This window comes from Vicugna pacos, chromosome 17, assembly GCF_048564905.1.
Source record: "Vicugna pacos chromosome 17, VicPac4, whole genome shotgun sequence".
NCBI classification, from domain to species: Eukaryota; Metazoa; Chordata; class Mammalia; order Artiodactyla; family Camelidae; genus Vicugna; species Vicugna pacos.
The window spans coordinates 51,690,198-51,710,851 of record NC_133003.1 but is presented as its reverse complement, the minus strand read 5'-3'; the positions used below and the strand labels follow the sequence as shown (position 1 = coordinate 51,710,851).

At 54.4% G+C, this 20,654-nt stretch overlaps 1 protein-coding gene across 3 annotated transcripts in view; it reads right to left on the bottom strand.

Annotated features, from left to right (window-relative positions):
- The window catches only part of IFT122 (intraflagellar transport 122), a 63,364-nt gene that overhangs the window by 14,345 nt on the left and 28,365 nt on the right, over positions 1-20,654 (bottom strand). For all 3 annotated transcript variants that reach the window (XR_012060805.1, XM_006206788.4, XM_006206789.4), the window contains 7 exons: positions 20,229-20,393; positions 17,932-18,129; positions 13,311-13,451; positions 9,795-9,848; positions 6,866-7,027; positions 2,940-3,106; positions 404-575 (listed from right to left, as the gene is read on the bottom strand). Coding sequence is in view for 2 of the 3 variants with exons in the window: in XM_006206788.4 (XP_006206850.1) it covers positions 404-575; positions 2,940-3,106; positions 6,866-7,027; positions 9,795-9,848; positions 13,311-13,451; positions 17,932-18,129; positions 20,229-20,393 (1,059 nt within the window). In the remaining variant the exon portion in view is untranslated. The remainder of the gene's footprint in view (positions 1-403; positions 576-2,939; positions 3,107-6,865; positions 7,028-9,794; positions 9,849-13,310; positions 13,452-17,931; positions 18,130-20,228; positions 20,394-20,654) is intronic.

Below are 20,654 nucleotides of genomic sequence, written 5' to 3'. Positions count from 1 at the left end.
AGATGGCTCTGGTGGTCCACACCTGGAAGGTAAAGGTGGCACAGGCAGCGGGTTTTAAGTGTGACACAGGTGTGCTGCCATGTCAGCGATGTGCCAGCCCGCGGTGCTGGTCAGAGGCAGCTCAGAATAAGAGGGGCAGCGGGGGTTGTCGTGGTAACTCACGCCCCCTGCAATAGACCACAGAGCTGCACAGAGCGGCAGTGGTAGAGACTCTGCATGAATGAAGGCGCCGACACAGACAGTGAGTCCGGGAAGGCCTCCAGGACACTCTGGTTCCAGGAATTCGAGGGTGAGTCCTCTGACTGCCAGGCCGACGTTCACGCCACAATGAGGGCAGCTGTTCTCCATACAAACCTCCTAAACCCCACTGTGGCCGGGGCTCAGGCAGGGGCCCTAGGCTCACCTCATCCCAGCACTGGGTCTCCACGTGCAGCTGAACCAAGGACTTCAGGTCACCGATCTTCAGGTAAGTCTCGGCAGCATAGCCAGGGTTACCCAGCTTCTTGAAGTAGTGAGCGCACATCAGCAGGGGCTCCCGCTCGGCCTTGTCCAGCTTCCAGGCAATGTCGATGAGCCTGGAGAGGCGGGAGCATAGGGAGGAGGTGGACCCCGAGAAAGGAGCCTGGGTGCTTGGGTCTTCCCGAGGGCAGGCTCTGTGTCCATCCACGCTGACGCCCCCAGGGCACAGTGTAGTGCCATGGCCCCCTGTGCCCCACGGGAGGTTCTCAACTGAGTGAACACATAATGGAGGAAAACTGCCTAGTGAAGGGCACCGTCTCCCTCACCTCATGTGCCTTTCACAGGAGTTACGAATTTATCCAGCAAGATCTGGGGCTAGAAATCAACGTCGGTTGATCACCTCCGCATCCAGCTCAGCACCATGAGCTTTCCCTGCTGCGCTCTCACTGAATCGTCACCGCCCTAAGGGGTGGTGCCGTGATTCCCGTTTCACAGATGAAGAGACTAAAGGCTAGGGTGAAAGGTGAAGCAACCTGCCCGAGACTCTGCAGCCAGGAAGTGGCAGAGGGCCCTTTCCACCACCGTTTCAGGAATTCTCACAGGAAAGCAAAGCAGGGGTGGGAGAAGTCTTCAGGGACAGGACCCCTAGAGAAGAGGCACATGTGAGTTCTGCTCCGAGCTCGAAGAAAGGCCTGCTGATCAGGACTGTGCCTCCTGCCCTGACCAAGGTGCCAACCACAGGTGAGGGGCCAAGGGACATTGGTTCACCACTCCTCCCCACTGCTCAGGGACACAGGGCTGGATGGAAAGGGCCTGTTTCCTCTGGCCAGGGCGGGGTTTGCAGTCAAGCCAGCTCTCCCGGGGGAAGGGTTCTCGCCACTTGCTCTTTGTGAGAAAGGAAGGGGAAGCAGCCGTAACACATCCTTGTCTCAGAGACGGCAAGCTCAGGGAGGCTGTCAATCTGTACTTAGAATAATAATGACGTCTAAAAATAACACTCCTCAGCAGAGGAAGGACACATTTTTAGGGAAAGGTGGCACAGGCACCCCTCCCGCCCCACCCATCAAATCTAGTGTCCCTGGAGGAGAGGCACCTTTTACAGCCAGCCCTGGAGAAAGGACAGAACATGCTTAATGTCTCTTTTCTGAACTAGTTAAACATCCCCAGGGTAACCTGATACATACTAGCTACAAATGAAAGTGACATGAAAACCTGAGGGGTGAGTGGGGGCCCTAAGTCTGCCTGGCTCTCTCCTGTACCACTCCTTTCATGGAAAGAATACTTTGGAGGGCAAAATCTGCACCTCTATCTGCAAGAAACTTTATTCTTGGACAAAAGAAAGATGGAGTGGTAGGTCACTCACTGAGGTCCCTTTGTGACGGACCCCACCAGCCACACAATGGGGTTCATGGTGGGTCATCAACCTGCTCCCTCCCTCCCAGATTCTGGGCCACTGCTGCCTGTGGACCACAGTGTGGTTTCCAGAACAACCAGCAGCCTTCAGGCCTCAGACTGAGCCAACCCCAGGGGCCGCTCCCTCACCTCTCCTCCTTTGTCAGCTGTGGCAGCCTGCACGCATGTACACGTGTGCGCATGCACACGTACACACGTTGTGTGTAAGCACGAAGCCCACTCTCCCTGACTATGGGAGGAGAAAGCCTTCCCCTCGAAGGGCCTCGGACTAAGAGTCCTAAGACCGAAGCCATCCCCTGTCCGGCAGCCCCACTGCAAGCCTTAACAAGTGGCCTGACCGACCAGCGGGCCCAGAGCTCAGCTGCTGCCCCTTCCACTGGGTCCCGTCAGCTCAGCACCCCCACACCCCTCCCACTCCCTCAGCTGCCGCACTTCCCCGGGCCAACTGCACCGGCCACTTCCCTGCCCCCTCGCCCTAGTGTCCCCTCCACTCTACACCTACTGCCTGTTGTCTGTTCACCCGCCCGCACGTCCTCCCCTTCCCACCACCTCGACCTCCTGAAAGTCAGCGAAGGCCCTTCGTGCAAAGACTACCTCCCAGTGAGAACTCGCCTCTCCTTCTCTGACACGCTGAGGGCTTTCCTCGTTCTTTTTAGTTCCCGCCATTATGCAGGCTGTGGGCACTGAGGTCAGCTGGAAGCTCTCGGTCACCTGGTCCTTGAACCCCGGCTTCACATGAAGGTGGGCATGGGAACGCCAACGCTGGGGCCTTGGTGGGGGACCAAAGACCTACAAGGCACTGCGGTGGCTGGCTCGTGGGGAGGGCTCAGGAACGGCGCTCCAGTGACCAGGTGCCCTCCTCTCCCCCCGCCACCCTTTCCCTGGGGCCTCGCTGAGCTTCCAAAGGCAGCGACCGCCTCATTCAATCTCTGTGTCTCCCCAAAACCTAGTCACTGTCACCTTTGGGTTAGATATTGAGAGACATGCTATTTTTCCCTTGTCAGTCAAAACGAAGAGCTGACGCGACATGCTGCTGAACGCCCCTTGGGCAGGGACTGAAGACCTACATGTCAACCCAGCCGTGGTCGCCACTGAGCTCTATGGCCTTGCCGTGCTCGCCCGCCGACATGTACATCTCCACGGCAGCCTTGGGCTCGTTGATGTTACGAGCCCAGTCAGCCTGCTTGCTGATCAGCATCTTTGTTTCTCTGGGGTCTCCAGATCCGAGGAAATCCTGAGGAAGCACGACAAACAAAAACACTCTGGATGAGAACTTCCTGCGGCCGGCGTTGCGTCAGGAGGCCGAAAGCAGGAGAGAGGCCGGGTTCTTGTGGCCGCAGCGGGCGCAGGGCTGGCAGGGCAGCCCCAGGTGCCAGGGAGGAGGGCTCACAGGCCCCACGGGTGCTTCCGGGGGGACTCGCACAGGGTCAAGGACTATGGCCCTCAGCGTTCCCTGCCCTTCCCACTAAGGACATTTGTTCTTCAGCTAAACAACGCTTTCCGGACTCTGGAGTTCTGCGTACAAGCCCTGCAGTGTGGAAGGTTTATTATCGGGCACTCCATCTCACTCTCATACAGAGTTTGATGTACGTATGACTGTTCCTATACAGTGACTTCACACAGTGTCAAATACTCAGACCTAAAATCTTTATTCAGGGAGTAAGGATGATACCACAGGCCTCAGAGTGAGGCCGAGTACCTCGTCCCCTGAACTTAGACAAGACAGTTTACAGAGTTCTAGGGGAGCCCCGGCCTCCGCCACACTGCAAGCATTCCTGGCATCTGTTTTCTGACTCTTCACGTTCTGCTGCCTGAACTGAGGGCCTTGTCCTGTGGACTGTGCCCCAGCTGTTTGCCTGGAGCAGATAAGGAGCAGTGTTTTCAGTTGATTACTTCTCAGTCTGGCAGTATCAGAGCCTGTGTGGAGAGTGGGTCTGCAGGGGCGGGGGCCACCAGGGCCTGGGGGTGGAGGTGGGGGTCTGAGGCAGGGGGCGGGGCACTTGGAGAGAACCCGAGAAGGGAGAGAGGCCTGGGGGTGGGGCCTCTGAAGGGTTGTGCCCAGTTTCCCTGGGCGGCCCTAGAACGCGTGAGAAACAGACTTAGGACACCACCTCTTTTCGGGATACAGCTACCCAAAATATACGTGTAGGGGTGGCCATAGATAAGTGCTGACAATTTTAAAGGTGGGGCTTTCGAAAAGGGAAATTGGGAGTGCTCAGAGCCCAGACCTCCTGACTCCTAAGAAGCGGTTTTTCTCAGAACAACGTACCCTGCAGAGGGTGCGCTCTGTCAACCTCACAAAGCATAGAAAAGCACTCCTTTCCCCATGATTAGCACTCACTTGTCAGAAAAGTATAGTCAATGTACGCTAAAACCCCACTTGAACAATTAGCGTTTCTTTTTTTTTTTTTTTCCATTTGCTTTCAGGATAATTGTGTAGTCCCTAAAATAACAGACGAGATTGGGCTAAGACAAAATGATTCTTTTAAGGAGAGGAAAGGAGCACCATGGCCCTGATGCTGAAGATTGGATAAAAGACCAGCACACCTCGCTGGCCTTGGGCTCCTCGAGGTCTCACAGGGAGGGGCTTGGAAGGCAGCCACTGACTACCTGGAGGTGCCTGGTTTGGGTCATTACAGACACAGCCTCTGCTCTCGGCAGCTACGCCGCCTACCCTTCGTGCCAATGGAAAGCCAGAAACTGCTAACCTGGCGGGTTAAGTGAGGTTAGCGGCTGGAGAAAGCAAGCGTCCTGAGAGAACAGAAGTGTCCTTCAGAGTGAGTGCTCAGGGGCCTCGGTGTCTGTGGGGAGAAGGGTCAGAGGCCGAGAGCAACAGATTTGGGTGGTCAGCGAGGAGGCCATTCTGGCATACAGCCTAGCTCCAGGAGCTCTGGCCTCATGCAAGCTGAGTCCAGACAGTTCCTTCAAGGCTCAACAAACTGGGCTTCCAAGGGTTCTTAGATTCCATGAAGCTAATTTACACATTATCTGGGGCCAAGGCAAAGCCTCTGTCCTGGGGTGGACAGAAGAGGCTGTGCTGAGTGATGAATGAGACTAAACAGGGTTCTCATGCTCGGTGATTTTGATAAGGACACACTACATAAGAGTTAAGAGCATTATAATTCCCTTTATCACCATATAAACATGTCACTTATCCAGAAAGCATACAATTTATTTGTACGTGGGAATGTAATTACAAAATTTTCTGAAAACCAGTTTGAATCTTGGGAAGCAATTTTCAAGTAAACAAAAACATGCCATGTTAATAAGCACTGTATCTCCCTACCCTGTCCCCACCCCTACCATACTGTGTATGCACACATTTTCTCAAATTCAGACTGTTAGAGGAAGGGGGAACTGAGATGGAACCAAACTACTTGAATTGTGATCAAAAACTGAAACCAAAATAACCCCCAGTGTATTTACCTTCATGAAGAAGCAGACCAGATGGACTGTGAAAAGGGCTGCCCTTCTGGGTGGGAGGCCCACGGAGCCCAGTGAAAGTGGGGGGCCTCAGTGCAGGGTGGGTGGGGCTGGCCGGGGATGTCTGAGGGCCAGCCACTCTGTGGTCAGGCCTGGCTCCACTCATTCTCCTAAACTTCCAAAGCCTGGCCTTTGTAAAGAGCTTCCTTATACGTTATTTGGTGCAAGTCTCAGAACTGAGCTGAGCTAGGCCAGGTTACCCTCTGAGAAGGAAATGGAGGCTGAGCAAAGTGAACAGCCTTCCCTAGGTCATCCACTGGGAGGCCCAGGACTCAAGCCGGCTCTCTGGACACCACAGCGAGGTCCTGGCCACAGCTGCCCACTGGGACTTCTCAGAGGTTCCAGGAAGGGCTGTTGGTTCTGAAGAACAACCACAATCAGCTGTTCCTAATGCCTAAATTCTACCTCCAAGGATTCAATCCTTTAGCTCAAGGCTGTCTTCAGTTTAAGTGGTGTTAGCCCCAGAAAGAGATGTGCTGACTTAGGTAGGTGTGAGTTCCCAGTGTGAACGCACTGTTACATTGTGTGTGTGTGTGTGGGGGGGTGCTGGTGTATGTGGGGGGGGTGTTTTGGGGGGAGGGTACAGAAGTTGAAGAGGGCCAAGTGGGGACACCTGCAACACTCAGATTTGTGGGATGGAGTGAAGGAACCACCAGGGGAGAGGCCAGCCAGGGCCCGGGTGCTCTGCCAAATACTAATGACCAGAAACTCCTGGGCCACCTCACAGTGATCTGGATCTCACAGAAGGTAGACGATAAAAGAGGGCAGCCATTTTCAGGAACAGAAAAGCAGGGAAAATGGGGAGGGTTTTCCATCTTGAACTTGTGAGCTAGTTAATTACCACTAAAAGCCGCGAATTGGTGGTGGCTGATGACTCACTGACGTTACCGGGAGGCAGGCTGACAAAGGCACCCCAGTGGAAGGAAGAGCCTGGCTGCTCCACACGCCGACCCTCTCTTCCTCTTCGCTGGGCAACACTGCAAGAGTCTCGGTCTAGGATCCCAGGGGGACTCATTCTCACACAAGCCATCAAGAGATGCTCCAGGAAGATCCCCCTCACTCTCTGTTGGGGACTAACCTTAACAGGGCCCTGCAAATGCCAAGAGGACACGTCCCCTTCCAGCCAGAGCGGGTGCTTAGGAGACCCTGGCTGGAGGGAACCGCGCTGCCCTGCGTGGCGATGGCGGGGCCAGCTCGTGTCTGAGAACGCGGGTTCTCAGCAGCTCCTTACCAAGGTCTGAGAGAATCTGTGGGAGATGGAAACTTGAACACTTAACAAAGGGACTCTGCTGGTAAGGATGCACAGCGCACCCAGCTCGGTCACTGACAAAGGTCTGAACTGTCACACCCTGCCCCTTCTGGTGTCGCTTTTAGGTCAGCTTTAACCAGGAGCCACTGAAGGCTCCTTTGTTTACAGTTTGCCCACCCCCTTCCAGAAGCCACAACTGCTTCCCCAGCAGCACCACCTCTCGGGGTAGGCGGCCCGGGCATCGCAGGGGCTGCGGGCTACCTTGGCGTGCTCAAACATGCGCAGGTCCGAGTACATGTCCAGTGCTAGGTTCTCGTGCCCGCTCCTCTTGTACAGTTTGGCAGCCTCGTGGAACTTCCCCTCGTAGGAAAACACGTCTGCCAGAAACAGGTCATTGTTGGTCTCTCCCCGCTTCTTCCTCTCCTGGAAAAATTAGAAGCACAGGAAACGGCCTCTACAGCCCCAGCAGGAAGCAGCCTCAAAGGTTAGATGCTGCTATTTCAAGTTAAGCTCCTGGGCCTTCCTACAGGACCTGTGCTTGGCTCCTGGGCTGTTGTATCTCTCACCTAAGCTTTCTGGTGGGAACGCTTGACGACAAAAGCAGGTTTTTTTTCTTTCCAGATGAAGGAAGATCAAAAGAGATGCAAACTTTTGTTTGTTTAATGGAAATTCCTCACGGCTGCTTCCTTGTATATTCTTCCAAGGAAACAACTGCATAGCCAGGATGCTGCGTCCTGCCCACTCGGAGGGGCCCCCACTCCCCCGAGCTCCCAAATCCCCAGGTCTGGCTCGGCCGAGCTATGACTCATGTTAATGGTGGACAAGGAGCAAGTTTAGGGTTTCTTCCCAAGAAAAAGAACAACAAAATAGGATAATGAGCCTTACTATGCGCCTTTCTCTAAAGAGAAGGCAAGCGATGCCTTGTGCTGAGAACCCGCGAGGCAGCCGGTACTCCTCTCCCCGGGGTCGCACTGGGAAGCAGGGCAGGTCGTGATCACACAGAGCTGGCATGTGGACTCAGTCTGTCTGACTCCAGATGCTCTCTGTGCCACATAATACTGCCTTCGGAACTAGTGACGGTCCCCAACAACACACCTCTGCGCGTGCACACGCACGCACACACACCCAGACACACAGCAGCGCTGACGAAGAGAAGTAACCGGCACATGCCCCCCCTGTGTTAGGCAACAGTCATTAATCGACAGCTCAAGCATTTGTAAACACTTGACAGCACCCAATCCCTCAACCCCAGCAGTTCCCTTTTGCTTGTTTTCTAGCAAGTGCATCACAGTGGAGGAAGATGAGACACTGAATCAAACTCCGAGACAAGCTGGTGAAAGTTCTAACAGCTGGAGGCGACATGCTTCCCCACTGACAGAAATAATTTTTAAAAACAAAACAAAACAAAAAAACCAACCCCAAACTACACATAGTTTCGGCTAATCAGCCAAATAAACTGACTCTTAATAGTAGGAAATGAATTAAAATCTTACAGTGAGATAAAGACAGAGGTTTTACTAGGCATGGGACTTAGGCCAAACCGTTCCAGGCCCAGAATCTCAGCGGGTGAGTACCAGGTTCCCCGCCTACTCCTTATGTAGGAGCCACTCGGACAGACTCAGCCTCCTGCTGTCAGCATGGTCGCACCTCGCCCATCCCGAGGGAGCCAGCAAGGAACCCTGGTTCTCGGGAACAATGCTGAATGCTTAGAAGCAAGCCACCAAGGCCTCAGAGCAAACAACACGATCCTCCCTCAAAGGCACTCTGCTCTTTCCAGAGACAGTTCTCGCAAGATTCCTGTACCCGGCTCACAGCTCAGCAGAAGAGGCAGTGCACATGATCTCAGTAAGATACGGTCAACGGCCAGAGTGGTCCTCACAGGGCTGGGTTTCTTCTGCACAGGGGGCGACTGTGTTCCACGGCTCCAGACCCCCAGAGGGAGGCCAGCTGGTGTACAGTGCAGCCCCGACAGTCAGCGGCTCTGGGCATCACGGGTACAGGGCCCTGGACTGTGCCTTCAGCAGGCAGGTCAGCACAGAACAGAAGACTCAGCCACTCCTGGTGGCAGTGCTGGGGGAGGGAGTGGGTGTGGAGGGCCAGCGCCGGGGCAGCAGGGCCCAGGGTAAGGACAGCTGGCGCTGGAAAACAGAACAGCCTCTGAGCTCCAACCGATCCTTCTGCCGTGAGGATGTAACAGCCCTTCCGAGCCTCAGTCTCCTTATTTATCAAACAGAGGTAAGAGCAGCAGCTGCCGCGTTAAGCTGCTGTGAGGACTCAGCATCGTGTGTGGAAGGATCACGTGGGCAGCCCAGAGCAGGAACTCAACAAACAGCTACTATTATTAGGCCAAGAGGGCTGCGGGCTCCTGCAGGCCTCGCTTCCGCTCAGCTCTCTGCCCGGTGGGCTCGGCGCACGGCTTGGCCCACGACAGGTGTCTACGCTGAACTGAACTGAAGAGACATTTGCTGATTTCCTCACTGATTCCATATGTGAATTCAAACGTATCTCACAGTCCCACAGCCTCACAACAAATATATTCAGAGGCAGGAATGTGTACACCTCTGTACAGACAGACAGCACGAAGACACAAAGGAATTCAGAATACCCTCCACTGTCCCCCAGCAAACGGGGCAGGAGAACCAGCCTCTTTAGCCCGCACCCCTCTCCTCTAGGTGTGGCTGACAGCCAGGAGCGGCGGGCTGCAAAGAGGACCCTGAGCTCTGCGGGTGCCCAGCTGAGCCCCGCCCCAGCCCCAGGTCCCACCACTGCGGGTGGGAGCAGGCCACAGGCATCTGGGACATGCCTCCTGCACCGGCAGGCTGTTGGAGCTCTAGAGGCTGGCAGCTAGCTAACAGCCACGGCAAGGATGAATCCAGTTACTGAGAACCTGTTTAACCCTCCCAGCAACCCTGCGAGGTAGGTCTTGTCCCATTTCATAGACAAGACACCAAAGCTCAGAGAGAGGACCCACCTGCCTCACCCAGAGACCCAGCAACAGACTGCTCCCTGCTCCTATGTGCTGGCTCCCTCAGCGTGGCACCCTGCCCCCGAGTGAGGCTGTGGCCCAGATGCCAAGACACCAATGGGCTCTGTTCATGGGCCCTCAAGGCTCCCGCCTGCTAGGAGAGCTGCCCGCAAACCTCTGACCACGCGTCCGTGTTTTCCTGGAGAAGAGCACTTCACCTCTTACCTCAATGCTGTAGATGAGCTCCAAATACCGGAGGTCTTGTACTCTGGTGAAGGCCTGGGGGAGGAAAGGAAAGAACAAGATCAGCTGCCTTCTGGGCTTCAAAAGTGGGTGACTGGCTAGGGGTGGGAAGTCAAGCTTCAGAAAGTGAGCCAGGAAGGAGGGAGAGCAGCACACACTGATTAAGCACTGAGTGTGCGGGAGGCTTCTGCCACCTGGGGAGGCACGGCTGTATCCCTGGGATTAGTCCATACGAAGAACAGCAAAGAAGCCTGGTAGCATCACTGACTTGGGGACTGGGTAAGGAAAACTGGGATGCTGCAGTCGGCGATGGCCCGCCTGGCGGGGTCCCTGCGCACAAGGGAGGACCAGGCTGGTCTGACCCACTGAGGCAGCACGTCGGAGTGAGAGTGGGCTGTGCGCTGACTGAGGAGAGATGCACGCACACCTCGGGGAAGAGGATGGAGAGGACAGCCAGGCTCACCGGCAGAAACTCAGGGCGCCCAGAGGGAGGGGGAGGGGACAGCGGAGAGGGAACAAGGATGGTTTCTGGAAGGAATGGGGAGGTGGAGAATGAATCACTCCAAGTCCCTGGAAGGCACTCTTATGTAAATCCTCAAAGTGCAGCTCTCGCTTTGGACTCGCAGTAAAGCCAGAGACTTTAACCCATGGTCTGCTAGAAACTTCCAGGTAGCTGCCCACAGGCAGATTGGTGTCAGCTAAGTCTCTCTTGCTGCTTTTGGCTTCCGCAAGGGGTTTAAGAGGAGCGACCCCACCTGCCAGGCTGATTGCCCGCGAGGCTTTGCTGCCAGAGTTTCTACCCAGACATGCTTCTCTCCATCATCCCATCCGAGAGGGGCTGCCACATGCCTGGGGGGCAGCAGGTCCAGGAGCCTTAGCATTTAAGGTGCAGGGAACAGCCCAGGCCACTTGCTGCTCCTACTTAGTTAGCTGCATGGCATCCTCCACACTCAAAAGACTTGGGGAAATGAGCCAGTCACCTGGCCTCTGGCTCCGGCCTCACAGATGACCACGGCGTGACTTCATCTTTTCATCTCGCAGGGCCAGGCATCTAGTCAGGGGCTGGGGACCCAGAGACGAATATGACTTGGCCCTTGTCCCTCTCCCTAATTCAGGGGCCCATGTCCTAAAAGGGGAGGCAGGCAGGTTAAACAGATGATGACATCTCCCTGAGCTAAGAGCCAGACAGTTATGACCTGGGCGCCGTGGAGAACACAGGTCACCACCGTCTGGGCAGGCGCAGTGGCAGGAAGAGGGATGACGGAAGCATCACAAGGTAGGAACCTGACAGTGTCCCTGAAGAGGGACCCTTGAAAGGGTCAGGCAGGCATCACATGAGCAGGTGGAGGGTGGCTCAGAGAACCTATGTTCCACCAGGAGGCCTTACAAACTATCTTCTAGCTCTGGGCTTCCTTAAGGCCACATGAGGGGAAACCTGTTACATCTGGCAAAATGGCAGAGGACAGAAGGCGCATTGCAGGTCTCAGTCCTGGCTCTGAGCCCTCCGGCTGCGGGTCCTGGACCTACTTCTTCCCCGCCTCCAGGCTGCTAACCGCTTCCTTATGGAAAGGGGCAAGCTAGCGAGGCCCTCCCTCTCCTTGGTCTTTCCAGTTCTGCTCTGCTAGGATTTTAGGATTTGCCACCGTGAGAAACCTGTTTCCCAGTTCCTTCAGCCCTGACACTCTGCAGAGTCAGGGCTGCCCTGGTCAGATGGTCAGAGCGGTCAGAGTCACAAGGCCTGGCGATAACCTCAAGCAGAGGGAAGTGTGGGAACAGGGCCACAGCTGTGGTTCTGCTCAGGCCGCCGCCTGCCCGCTAAGCAGCTCTCCTCTGCCATCTAGCGGACACACAGGTCCACCTCCAGGAACCACCCTCCACCGCTCCGTGTGTGCCTGGGTGACTTGGCAAAGCAGAAGAAAGCTGGGGATTCAGAATTTGGACAAAATGATCAGTTCTAGTCCATGGTTAAAATCTTGTGGATTTAGAACAATAATTTCTACTCTCAGGGAGTGTTTGGGGGATCCAGCACTGCGGTAGGGGTGCTAAACAAGTGAGGGGTCATTCCAGTATAGTTTCTGTCCAAACGTTCACTGAGCACCTAACGTGTCTACGGCACCGCACCAGGCAGTGCGGGGCTGATGCGCAGATGAGACCGACGTTTAGTTCCCAGGTGTAACCAGATGACACTCTCTAAGGAAGACATTTAATTTCATTCCAGGCTAAAAACAAACACAACATATTCTAGGAGCCCTTTGTCAGTCTCCATCTCTCCTGGCACCACTTCTGGGTGGGGCAGGAGAGGGTGTTCCCTCCATGGAGCTGCTTCCTCCCTCCCCTGACTTCTTAAAGCTCTCCTCTATTACCACTTCTCTGGCACTTAGCAGATCTAAAAATATAATGAGGTAATTATGATACAATGGTAATTTTACTTGTTTTAACAATGGCTGGCATTCGTGCAACCATTGACAGTTTTAGAATCCCTTTTGCAACGCGAGGGTTAAGCCTAATGACACTGTATCACATAGGCAGGGCAGCCGGTGTTTCCCCCGTCTGGCTGCAGAAATGGGAGGACAGTGGCTCCAAGAGCAGCGGCTTGCCGGGGTCATCCTGCCTGTGCAGGCAGGGCTGGTCCTCAACCAGCCTGCTGAGTCCTGGCCTGGTCTCCGTCCACTCTCTTTTCAGGCCTAGAAGTCTCGCCCGGCATGGGGCAGGTGGGCACCACGTGGCTCTGGCTCAGGAGTATGGGGCAAAGTGAGGACCTGGCTAACTGACTGTGGGAAGGAAAGAGGGGAGGGAGGAGTCAGGAGAGGGGCTTGCAAGCCACTCCTTTCCCCCATCTCAGGTTCCCGATGAAAACCCATCTCAGGGACGTAGCTGGCCTTTTTCTAATGTGTGGAAAGGGGTCAGATGTTTTCAGCCATTTCTGTAGCTTTAACAGACTAAGCCAGGAAATGACACCATGAATAATCATGCCAGGAAGGTATGTGCGGAGAGACACTGCTTTCAGAAGCAGAGAACTTGACCATTTCTTCCAGTGTACTTAGCAGAGTGCCAAGAAAAACAGCACTGTGTAATAAATGGCCTCACAGCACTAAGTGCTCATGCCAGTAATAAAAGCTACCACTTACTCAGTGCCCACGACGTGCCAGGGTTTGGCTGGGTGCCGGGCATGAGCGAGAGCTAGTAAGACTGATGGCTAGAAGCTCTCGGATCCCCCTTGTGCGTCAGGCTTTACAGGCATTATCACATAGATCCTTAAACGTCTCTGAGGATGGGGCCTGTCATCACCCGAATTTTACAGATGAGCAACCTCAGAAAGGCTGTTTCCTGCTGAGGCTCACAGGTCGGTAGGGGGCTGAGCTGGGATCCCAGTCCAAGTCAGTCTAACTCGAGAGCCCACTACAGCCTGCATCTGCCTCTCTGTATATCACTCGGACCACCTTCTGCTTCCTCAAGGGACCACTGAGGACCATGCAGCTCATGCTAACTGATGCCTACCTTCTTTGCTGTTTCAAACTCCAATCCTTCTAAAGCTTCCATGGCCAGCTCACGCCAGTCTGTGTCTGTCACACCCAAGCAAGCAATCTGGTAGGCTTCTCGGAACATCCTCCTGTCCAGGTACTGGTACATCGGAGCAGACTGTAGGATTTCATCAAAAGGAAAGAAGCAATGGAAACAGTCAGGTTCACGTGAAGCCGGACTCCAGGTGTGTGCACCGACTCCTGCGACCTCCGATCGAGGCCCCACAGCTCAGCCTCAACCAGCCCACCCTTGGCGCCTCCCGCTCTGTTCCCCCTTCCACAGCCAGACCCTCGAACCCTTGTGCTCTGCAGCACCAACTTCCACCCACCCTCCCCTCCACCCCCACCGCCAGGATGGCCTTATCCCAAGATGTCACCCTTACCTGGAATGCCTTTGCCCCTCCTCACCCTCTGCAAAGCATCTACTTGACTTTAAAGGCCCTGTTAAAATGTCACCTCTCCTGGAAAGTCTTCACTGACCCATCAAGGGAACGGGTTCCTCAGCCCCGTCTCGACCTCGGGTGGTATTTTAATTACAAGCCTGTCCCCTCCAAGGCTGCACACAACCTGAGGGTGGCGGCGGGCTGTACTCACCCGGGTCAGCAGGCCCTCAGCCTACGTTTGCTGAAGGAATGAACATTGCTGTGAGGAAGGGGCCTGGGGTGGCTTCTTACGAAGAGGGGAGAGAAACCTTCTTATCCCAAGAAAGGTGACCCTCTCCTAGTTCCCTGGCACTGGCAACCTTCCTACCACCTCTCCATCCAGTTAGGGCTGCCTCGCCCTGATACCTGTGCACGGTTCCTAACAATTTCTCTCTTTAGGTTTACAGGGAAGGTATAGCTGAGGTAGAGCACGTGGTTAGCATGCAAGAGATCCTGGGTTCAGTCCCCAGTACCTCCATTTAAAAAAAAAATTAACTTTGTAAAGTGCTTCTGGGTCAGTCCCGACAGGGCTGTGCACTAGGCATTACTGCTCCCTGACTACAGCCTGGAGACCGAGGGCAATGACTTGTAAGGACATAGAAATGGCACATGGAAGACCTGGAGCTGGACCAGGGCAACCTGACCAGGTTCTGAGCTCCTCCCTGCCTCCTGGGTGGGGGACGTGTGTGTGTGTGTGTGTGCGCGCGCGCGCGCGCGCGCGCACTCACGCACACATGAAAACAAGTCTGAGCTGGGTGGGCGTCCTTCACTACGAAAGGCCCTGCCCTTGTTTTGGCTGGTGAGTGTGGGAGAGGGAATGACACCTCTCCTAGATTCCCAGGCTTGAGGAGATCAATCAGCCAGTACCTTTGGGCTAATGGTTCCCAAATGTGGAGCTGGAAGTGCTGTTTTCTCCATTTGGGGCCTTTATCTTTGAAATTTCCTGTCCATTTTTTAGCTTTAAAGGAAACTTGGTTCTTTTTCAGCACGGGGCAGGATTGCTTCTGAATGCGCATCCTTCCTGCCCTGCCGCCTCCACCTCCAAGGCGGCCGCAGCGTGTGAACTGGGGAGCAGCTGAGCTAGACGCCAGGCCTGGCTCAGCCACACCTGAGCTGTGTGATTTGGGGTAAACTGATTAAATTCTGTTCCAATGCCCCACCCAGCCCACTGGTGATCACGGCAAACCAGAGAAGTGCTTTGAAAACAGGACGGTGCCAGGCCAGGGGAGCACACTCCATCCCCATGCGCCTTCCTGCACCAGCTCCTCTGTCCCCCAGCTCCCCAGACCTGTTCCCACCCCTGCCTCTCCCTCTGCCTGAAACACACTCACTGCTCCTGTCTGTCTTGCCAGCTCTTTCGGGGCTCAGATTAGGTGTCACCACCTCATGGAAGCTTTTAAACTCCCCACGCACGGGCTTTCCTTCTAAACTCTCCTAGCGAGCGTCCTTTGCTCCAGTTTAGTTCTGTTTGGTAATGTTTTTGCTATTTTAAGATTGAGGAATCGGACTAGAGAAAACCTGAAAGATGGATACATTTAACCCATTGCACAAAAAAGTGAGGCCCACAGAGCACAGGGAGCTGCTCAAGGTCACAGCTGGCGGAGGCACCAGGGCCAGCGCTCCTTCCCTCAACTGTGTGGCTGCTCCCCAGGGTGATGCCCCAGGAGGACGGGAACTCGGACAGTTGCCCCAGAATCCAGCGCGCAACCAACAGTTAACATTCGGGCTGGCGCAGGAGCACGGGGATTGGGGGTAGATCGGGGGTTTTAAAAATATCCTAACCGAACAAATGCCCTCAGGGCGCTGCTTGATCCCACTGCTGCATTCCAAGCATGAAGTCAGCGCTGCCCTCAGGAGCCCGCGCAGGGCTTGCCGCCTTACTTGGCTGCCCTGACTCACCAACTCTTGCACAAGATGATGTAAATTTCGAAAGGAAACCAGAAATCCCCAGAGTGGGTCTGATGCTTTCTCCCTCCCCTCCAGGCCAAAACCGCAGGATGGCTGGAGGCAGAGGCGAAGGATAAACAGCCTTTGTCTCGAGGCTGCCTTTCCTAACCCTTGGCAATGCTGACCTGCTGCATCAGCAGGATGACCCTGGTGCAGCCACGGTGGGGGGGGGGGGTGGGCTCCGGCTTCTGAATCTAAAGGCCTTGGCAAGGGAGCCCCGGGCTGCCCCTCCAGCTCCTCTCAGCTGGCCAAAGTCAGGGGCCAGCAAACTGAGTTTATCTTTGAGGTCAGGATGGCGGTCTTGGAGGAAAACTTTCAATCAGCACAGCCTGTCTGGCATGATGAGGTGCCGGTTCAGGATGGGAGCGGACGAAGACAGTAAGGACACAGTCCAGCGGGGGCTGTTCTTGCCCCTCCTCCTGCCCTGCTTCCACACACCTCTCTCCCTTCTTTCTCTGGCTTTTTATTTTCCTTTTTCCTCAGACCTGAATTCTACTCCCATAACTGCTCTGTGTCAGGCACTAATAACCCCTGCAGCAATAAGTAACACGGGTGTCCCCAGCTTAGATGACCAAGTGGACCCCAGCCCCACCCTTTACAAGAAGCCGAGGCCGGGAGAGCGAGGGAAGGCCAGGTGTCGGGGGGGGGGAGGGGCGCAGACTGATGGAGCCCAGCCTAGTGGAAGGGCAATCTAGAGACTCCTCTATTAGTCTTTCATATGGACTTGAACTTTGACCCAGCAATCACTTCTAAAAATTTATTCCAAGGAGCTAAACTGGGATAAGTGACTTAGCTAGAAAGATGTCCACTATCTACAAGAGCAAAAAAGCTGTAAACAGCATAACTATCCAACAATAGGTACTGGTTGAGCTGTGGAACATCCATGTGACAAGGACAAAAAGCAGTCATTAAAAACAATGGCGGGGAGCAGGAAAAGGGGTTGTGGTTACAATAAAAGGGCAACCCAACACCAGGGATGTGGAGGGCTGGTGGCGGTGGTAGCACCCACCTGCACAGGTGATAAATCTGTACTGCAGTTTTGCAAACTGTTACCAGGGGGGAATACTGGACAAGTTGTACAGAGGGTCTCTGTGTGATTTCTTACAGTTACACGTGAATCTACAATCACCTCGGTACTATAAAATGCTACCGAGACAGATTCACTAATGTGGAGCCATATCTCCAGTAGATTGCTGAGTGAAAAAAGCCAGATTGCTAGTTGATGGCCCATAATTCATAAAAAGTGGTGGGTCTGCGATGTGTAAATAGTAGGGTACCTAAGAGATGGAAGGTGACTAAAAGTCTCTCTTATTTATAATCCACATTCAGTAAAGTACAGTACAGTAAATCTGAGGTTTCACCTATGGGAGCAATACTCACAGACAAGTCACAAAACAATATTTATAGTATGGTTGCACTTTCGTTTAAAAATGTTTACCAAAAGACCATATACTCATAATTGTATATTAATGCACATATTACATGTGCCTATACAAAAGTCTGGTGGATGCATTCATTCCACAGCATTTAAGAGTGAGTCTCTCTCAAGCATGGGATTCTGAGTGCCACACTCTCCTTGGCACTTGTCCCTAGGCTGTGACAGCTCTACAGCAGGCGCAATTCACTCAGGGAGCAGCCAGAATAAGGTCAGCCGCGACTCGGACTGTCAATCTCTGTCCTGCAGACTGTGTTTCTGCCCTCCTCCACTCTGTGGCTCCAGACTCCAGCTCCCTACCCATTCTGTCTCCTCCTGGTTTGAGGGCGTGTACAGACGGCCCCCTGCTCCCTTTTTTGGCTTGCAGACCTCGGCTCCCACACTAAGTCTGCCCATATTCTCTTTCACACACAAGCATCACCCCCGCACCCGGGCCCATGACCTGCTGGGCGCCCCACTCGGCCGGCTTGCTCCCCTCTGCCCCACGCTTGGCTCTCAGTGACACACACTCTGCTGACAGACGACCTTGCAGATCCCTCCCCTCCCTAACAGGAAAGGAGGATCAGAAAGGAACGGAGCCTCAGTGAGGTTTAGCTATTTGCCCAAAGACACACAGGTCGCAAAGGGTGGAGACAGGGTGCAGGTTCAAGTCCAGAGTGCCTCCTATGACATCATGGCGGCCACTCTCATCTCTCTTCCCTCTCTCCTTGCCACCCACTCCAAGCACCAGCGGGGAGCCTGGCTGTCTGGTCTCGTCCCCGACCGCTGAGAGCTGTGGTCACCGCCCAGGTTACCTGCGGCACCTCCACGGCCGACATGGAGAAGACGTGGAGGCAGAAGATCTTGGAGCCATTGTAGCCGACCACGAAGCCCTGCAGCTTCTGCTGGTGCACCGGGAAGGTGCTGGCCTTGATGTTGAGGTAGCCTCCTCCCGAGAAGCAGAGCATGTCCTCACACTGGGTGTTCCAGGCCACACTGTTGGCGTTCGGCTCCTGAGGGACAGGGATGTGAGGGGCCTGTGACAGCCCAGGCTCTGGCACCATTCCTACACTCGGTTCGGTGCTCTTTCCAAAGCCCAAACCACACTAAGTTCCTAACAGTGGGATGGAGAGAAAGGGGGAGCAGGGGATCAGAAGTCACGGACAGGACACAGGTAAGTTCCTCTCTGCACCGTGTGTTGGATTTTTTTAATAAGCAAGCATTACTTTTGAAAAAAAATTATTATCCCCAAATATTAATCATTACACAGTCAGTGAGAAACTCAGCAAAGTGGGGTCTAGTTCTATCAAAGAATGAGTAAGCACAGCTAAGCATAGAAGGTTTAAAGGGATATATTCCAAAGAATTAACAGTGATTGTTTTGGGGGCAGGTGGAACTGCACATAACTTTTTGTTTGCCTGAAATTTTCTTTTGGTCAGGACCATCTTATTATAAAAATAAGAAAAAGAAAAGTCAGTTATTTTTAAAAATAAAAACTAATATATTGTCTCTGTATTTACAATCCACACATGCAAAATCATAGTTACCCTGGGAGGCACCCCCTCCCGCCACCTCCTCTCAAAGTTTTCTGCTCAGCTCTGGAGCCCCAGGGACCAGCAGCTGTTTATACCTTTCTGCCTACATCTTTTACATGGCCTGAATCGTACACAGTGACATGGACTACTTTAAGAAAATGAGAAAAAAACCAGTATAGCTGTTTTTGTTCGCAGGGGGCCAGGGCAGCGGAAAGGAGGGGAAGATAGCTGGGAGTGCCATGCCTCCAGGCACGCTCGGAGAACCACCCTCCCCAGCCTCCTGCAGAACCCTGGGGTGGGGGGTGGGGGACTGGGCAGGGCACACCCACTTCCACTCCTACAAGGTTCAAGGCTCAGACACAGAGTCACACCTGGGGCTTGCTAACCTCCCTCCAGGGGTGAGTGTTGAGTCTGGGCAGAAGAGATACGACACTGGGAGCCCTATTTTGTTGCCGGGCACTGAGCTAGGCACTATGGTATCTCGTTTAGCCCTGGAACAATTCTGCGAGGAGGCAAAGACTAGTTGCACTTCAGAGTTAAGGGGAAATTGAGGCTCAGAGAGGCTCACTGACTTGCTTAAGATGACGCAGTAAGTGATGAAGGCAGGACTAGAGCCGCGTCTGTCTGAAGGCAAAGCCTGTGCTCTTTTTTCTCTACATCATTCTGCCCCCCAGGGATGCGGGCAGGTTGCTATCAAGGGAATCACCTTGGGCTAGTGGTAAGCAGGTGTCCCCTTCCAAGTGACTAAGGCAGCACCCCTCTGCCGCGCTGGTTCTGCTGTGGAGACGGGGAGGGGCCCTGATAAAGGGACCTCTGACTGCCCATCACAGAGGGAAGCCTGTAGTGGCCAAGGAGGCCAGTCGAGGGCAGGGTTCAGCCTTGCGGGGAACTCACTTCAGGCCCTAACCACTTACAAAGCCCTAAGGAGGCAAAGAGCAGCGCTGAGTCCGGCAGGAAGCCGGCCGGGCGCCGGGTATGGAGCCTTCGGGCCCTCTCCTCCGGTGACACCTTCCTCCAGCCACAGAACCAAATGGTGTGCAAGCAATGCCTACCCCCAACAACCCATGTCTCGCTGGCTCTGACAGCACCCCTGTGAAGTAAGGAGAGGAAGGGGTCCCATCCCTTCCCTTCTTTCAGGGGACACAACCGGTCCTGTGTCCTTACTGCGTCTCAGGGTACTCACGGATACAGGCTGGCCTCCGGTGAGAAGCAGACTTTTCCAAAAGAATCATTTTCATATTAACCCACGTACTGAGAGCCCACCCGCGCCCCACTGAGATTTGTTATTATTCATTTACTGCTCACAGGAACCTCACAAGAAAAGTGTAACTTGCCAATCTTTCCTGTGAAGAAACCGAAGTTCACGAGGCTGGCCCAGCCCTGGCAGCTCATTGAGGGGGGGTGCTGCGCCAGGCCTCTTGGACTCCGCGCTTTTGCTCCGCCCCCAAACCCTGCACCTCGCTGCTCCTCCCAGAGAACCACCTGGGAGCCAGAGCGTGAGACCCTCCCGCAGGGACTGGGAAGCTAGGGGAGGGTCTCTAACCCAAGGACAGGCCCGGAGCACCCTGGGACTTCACCTGGAACAGCAGCTCCTTGGTGTGGATGTCATACACCAGGCACGTGTCGTTCTCGTCCACCACAGCCAGCTTGTTGCGGGAGGCGCTCAAGTCCAAGCAGCGCACGGCTGTGGCCTGCTTCAGCAGGACAATGGCAAAGAGGTTGTCCACAAAGATCTTCAGGATCTGGCAAAATGTCAGAGAAAAAGTGTGAGTCACCATGGCAACAAGACCTTGGAACACCACCAGGCTGTCAGAACATGTGTTCTGGAACAGCAACTCCCACTAACTTCACCAGAGGCTCCGTGCAGAGAACAGGACTCATCAGAAGAAAGAGAGGCGGTTACCCTTGGGAGACCAGACTGCAGTCCATCTGAGGTCACCAAAGTCACAGCAGGCCCCAGGACACGACCAGCTCACTCGAGTGTCTGCCTGACCGGGGATTTG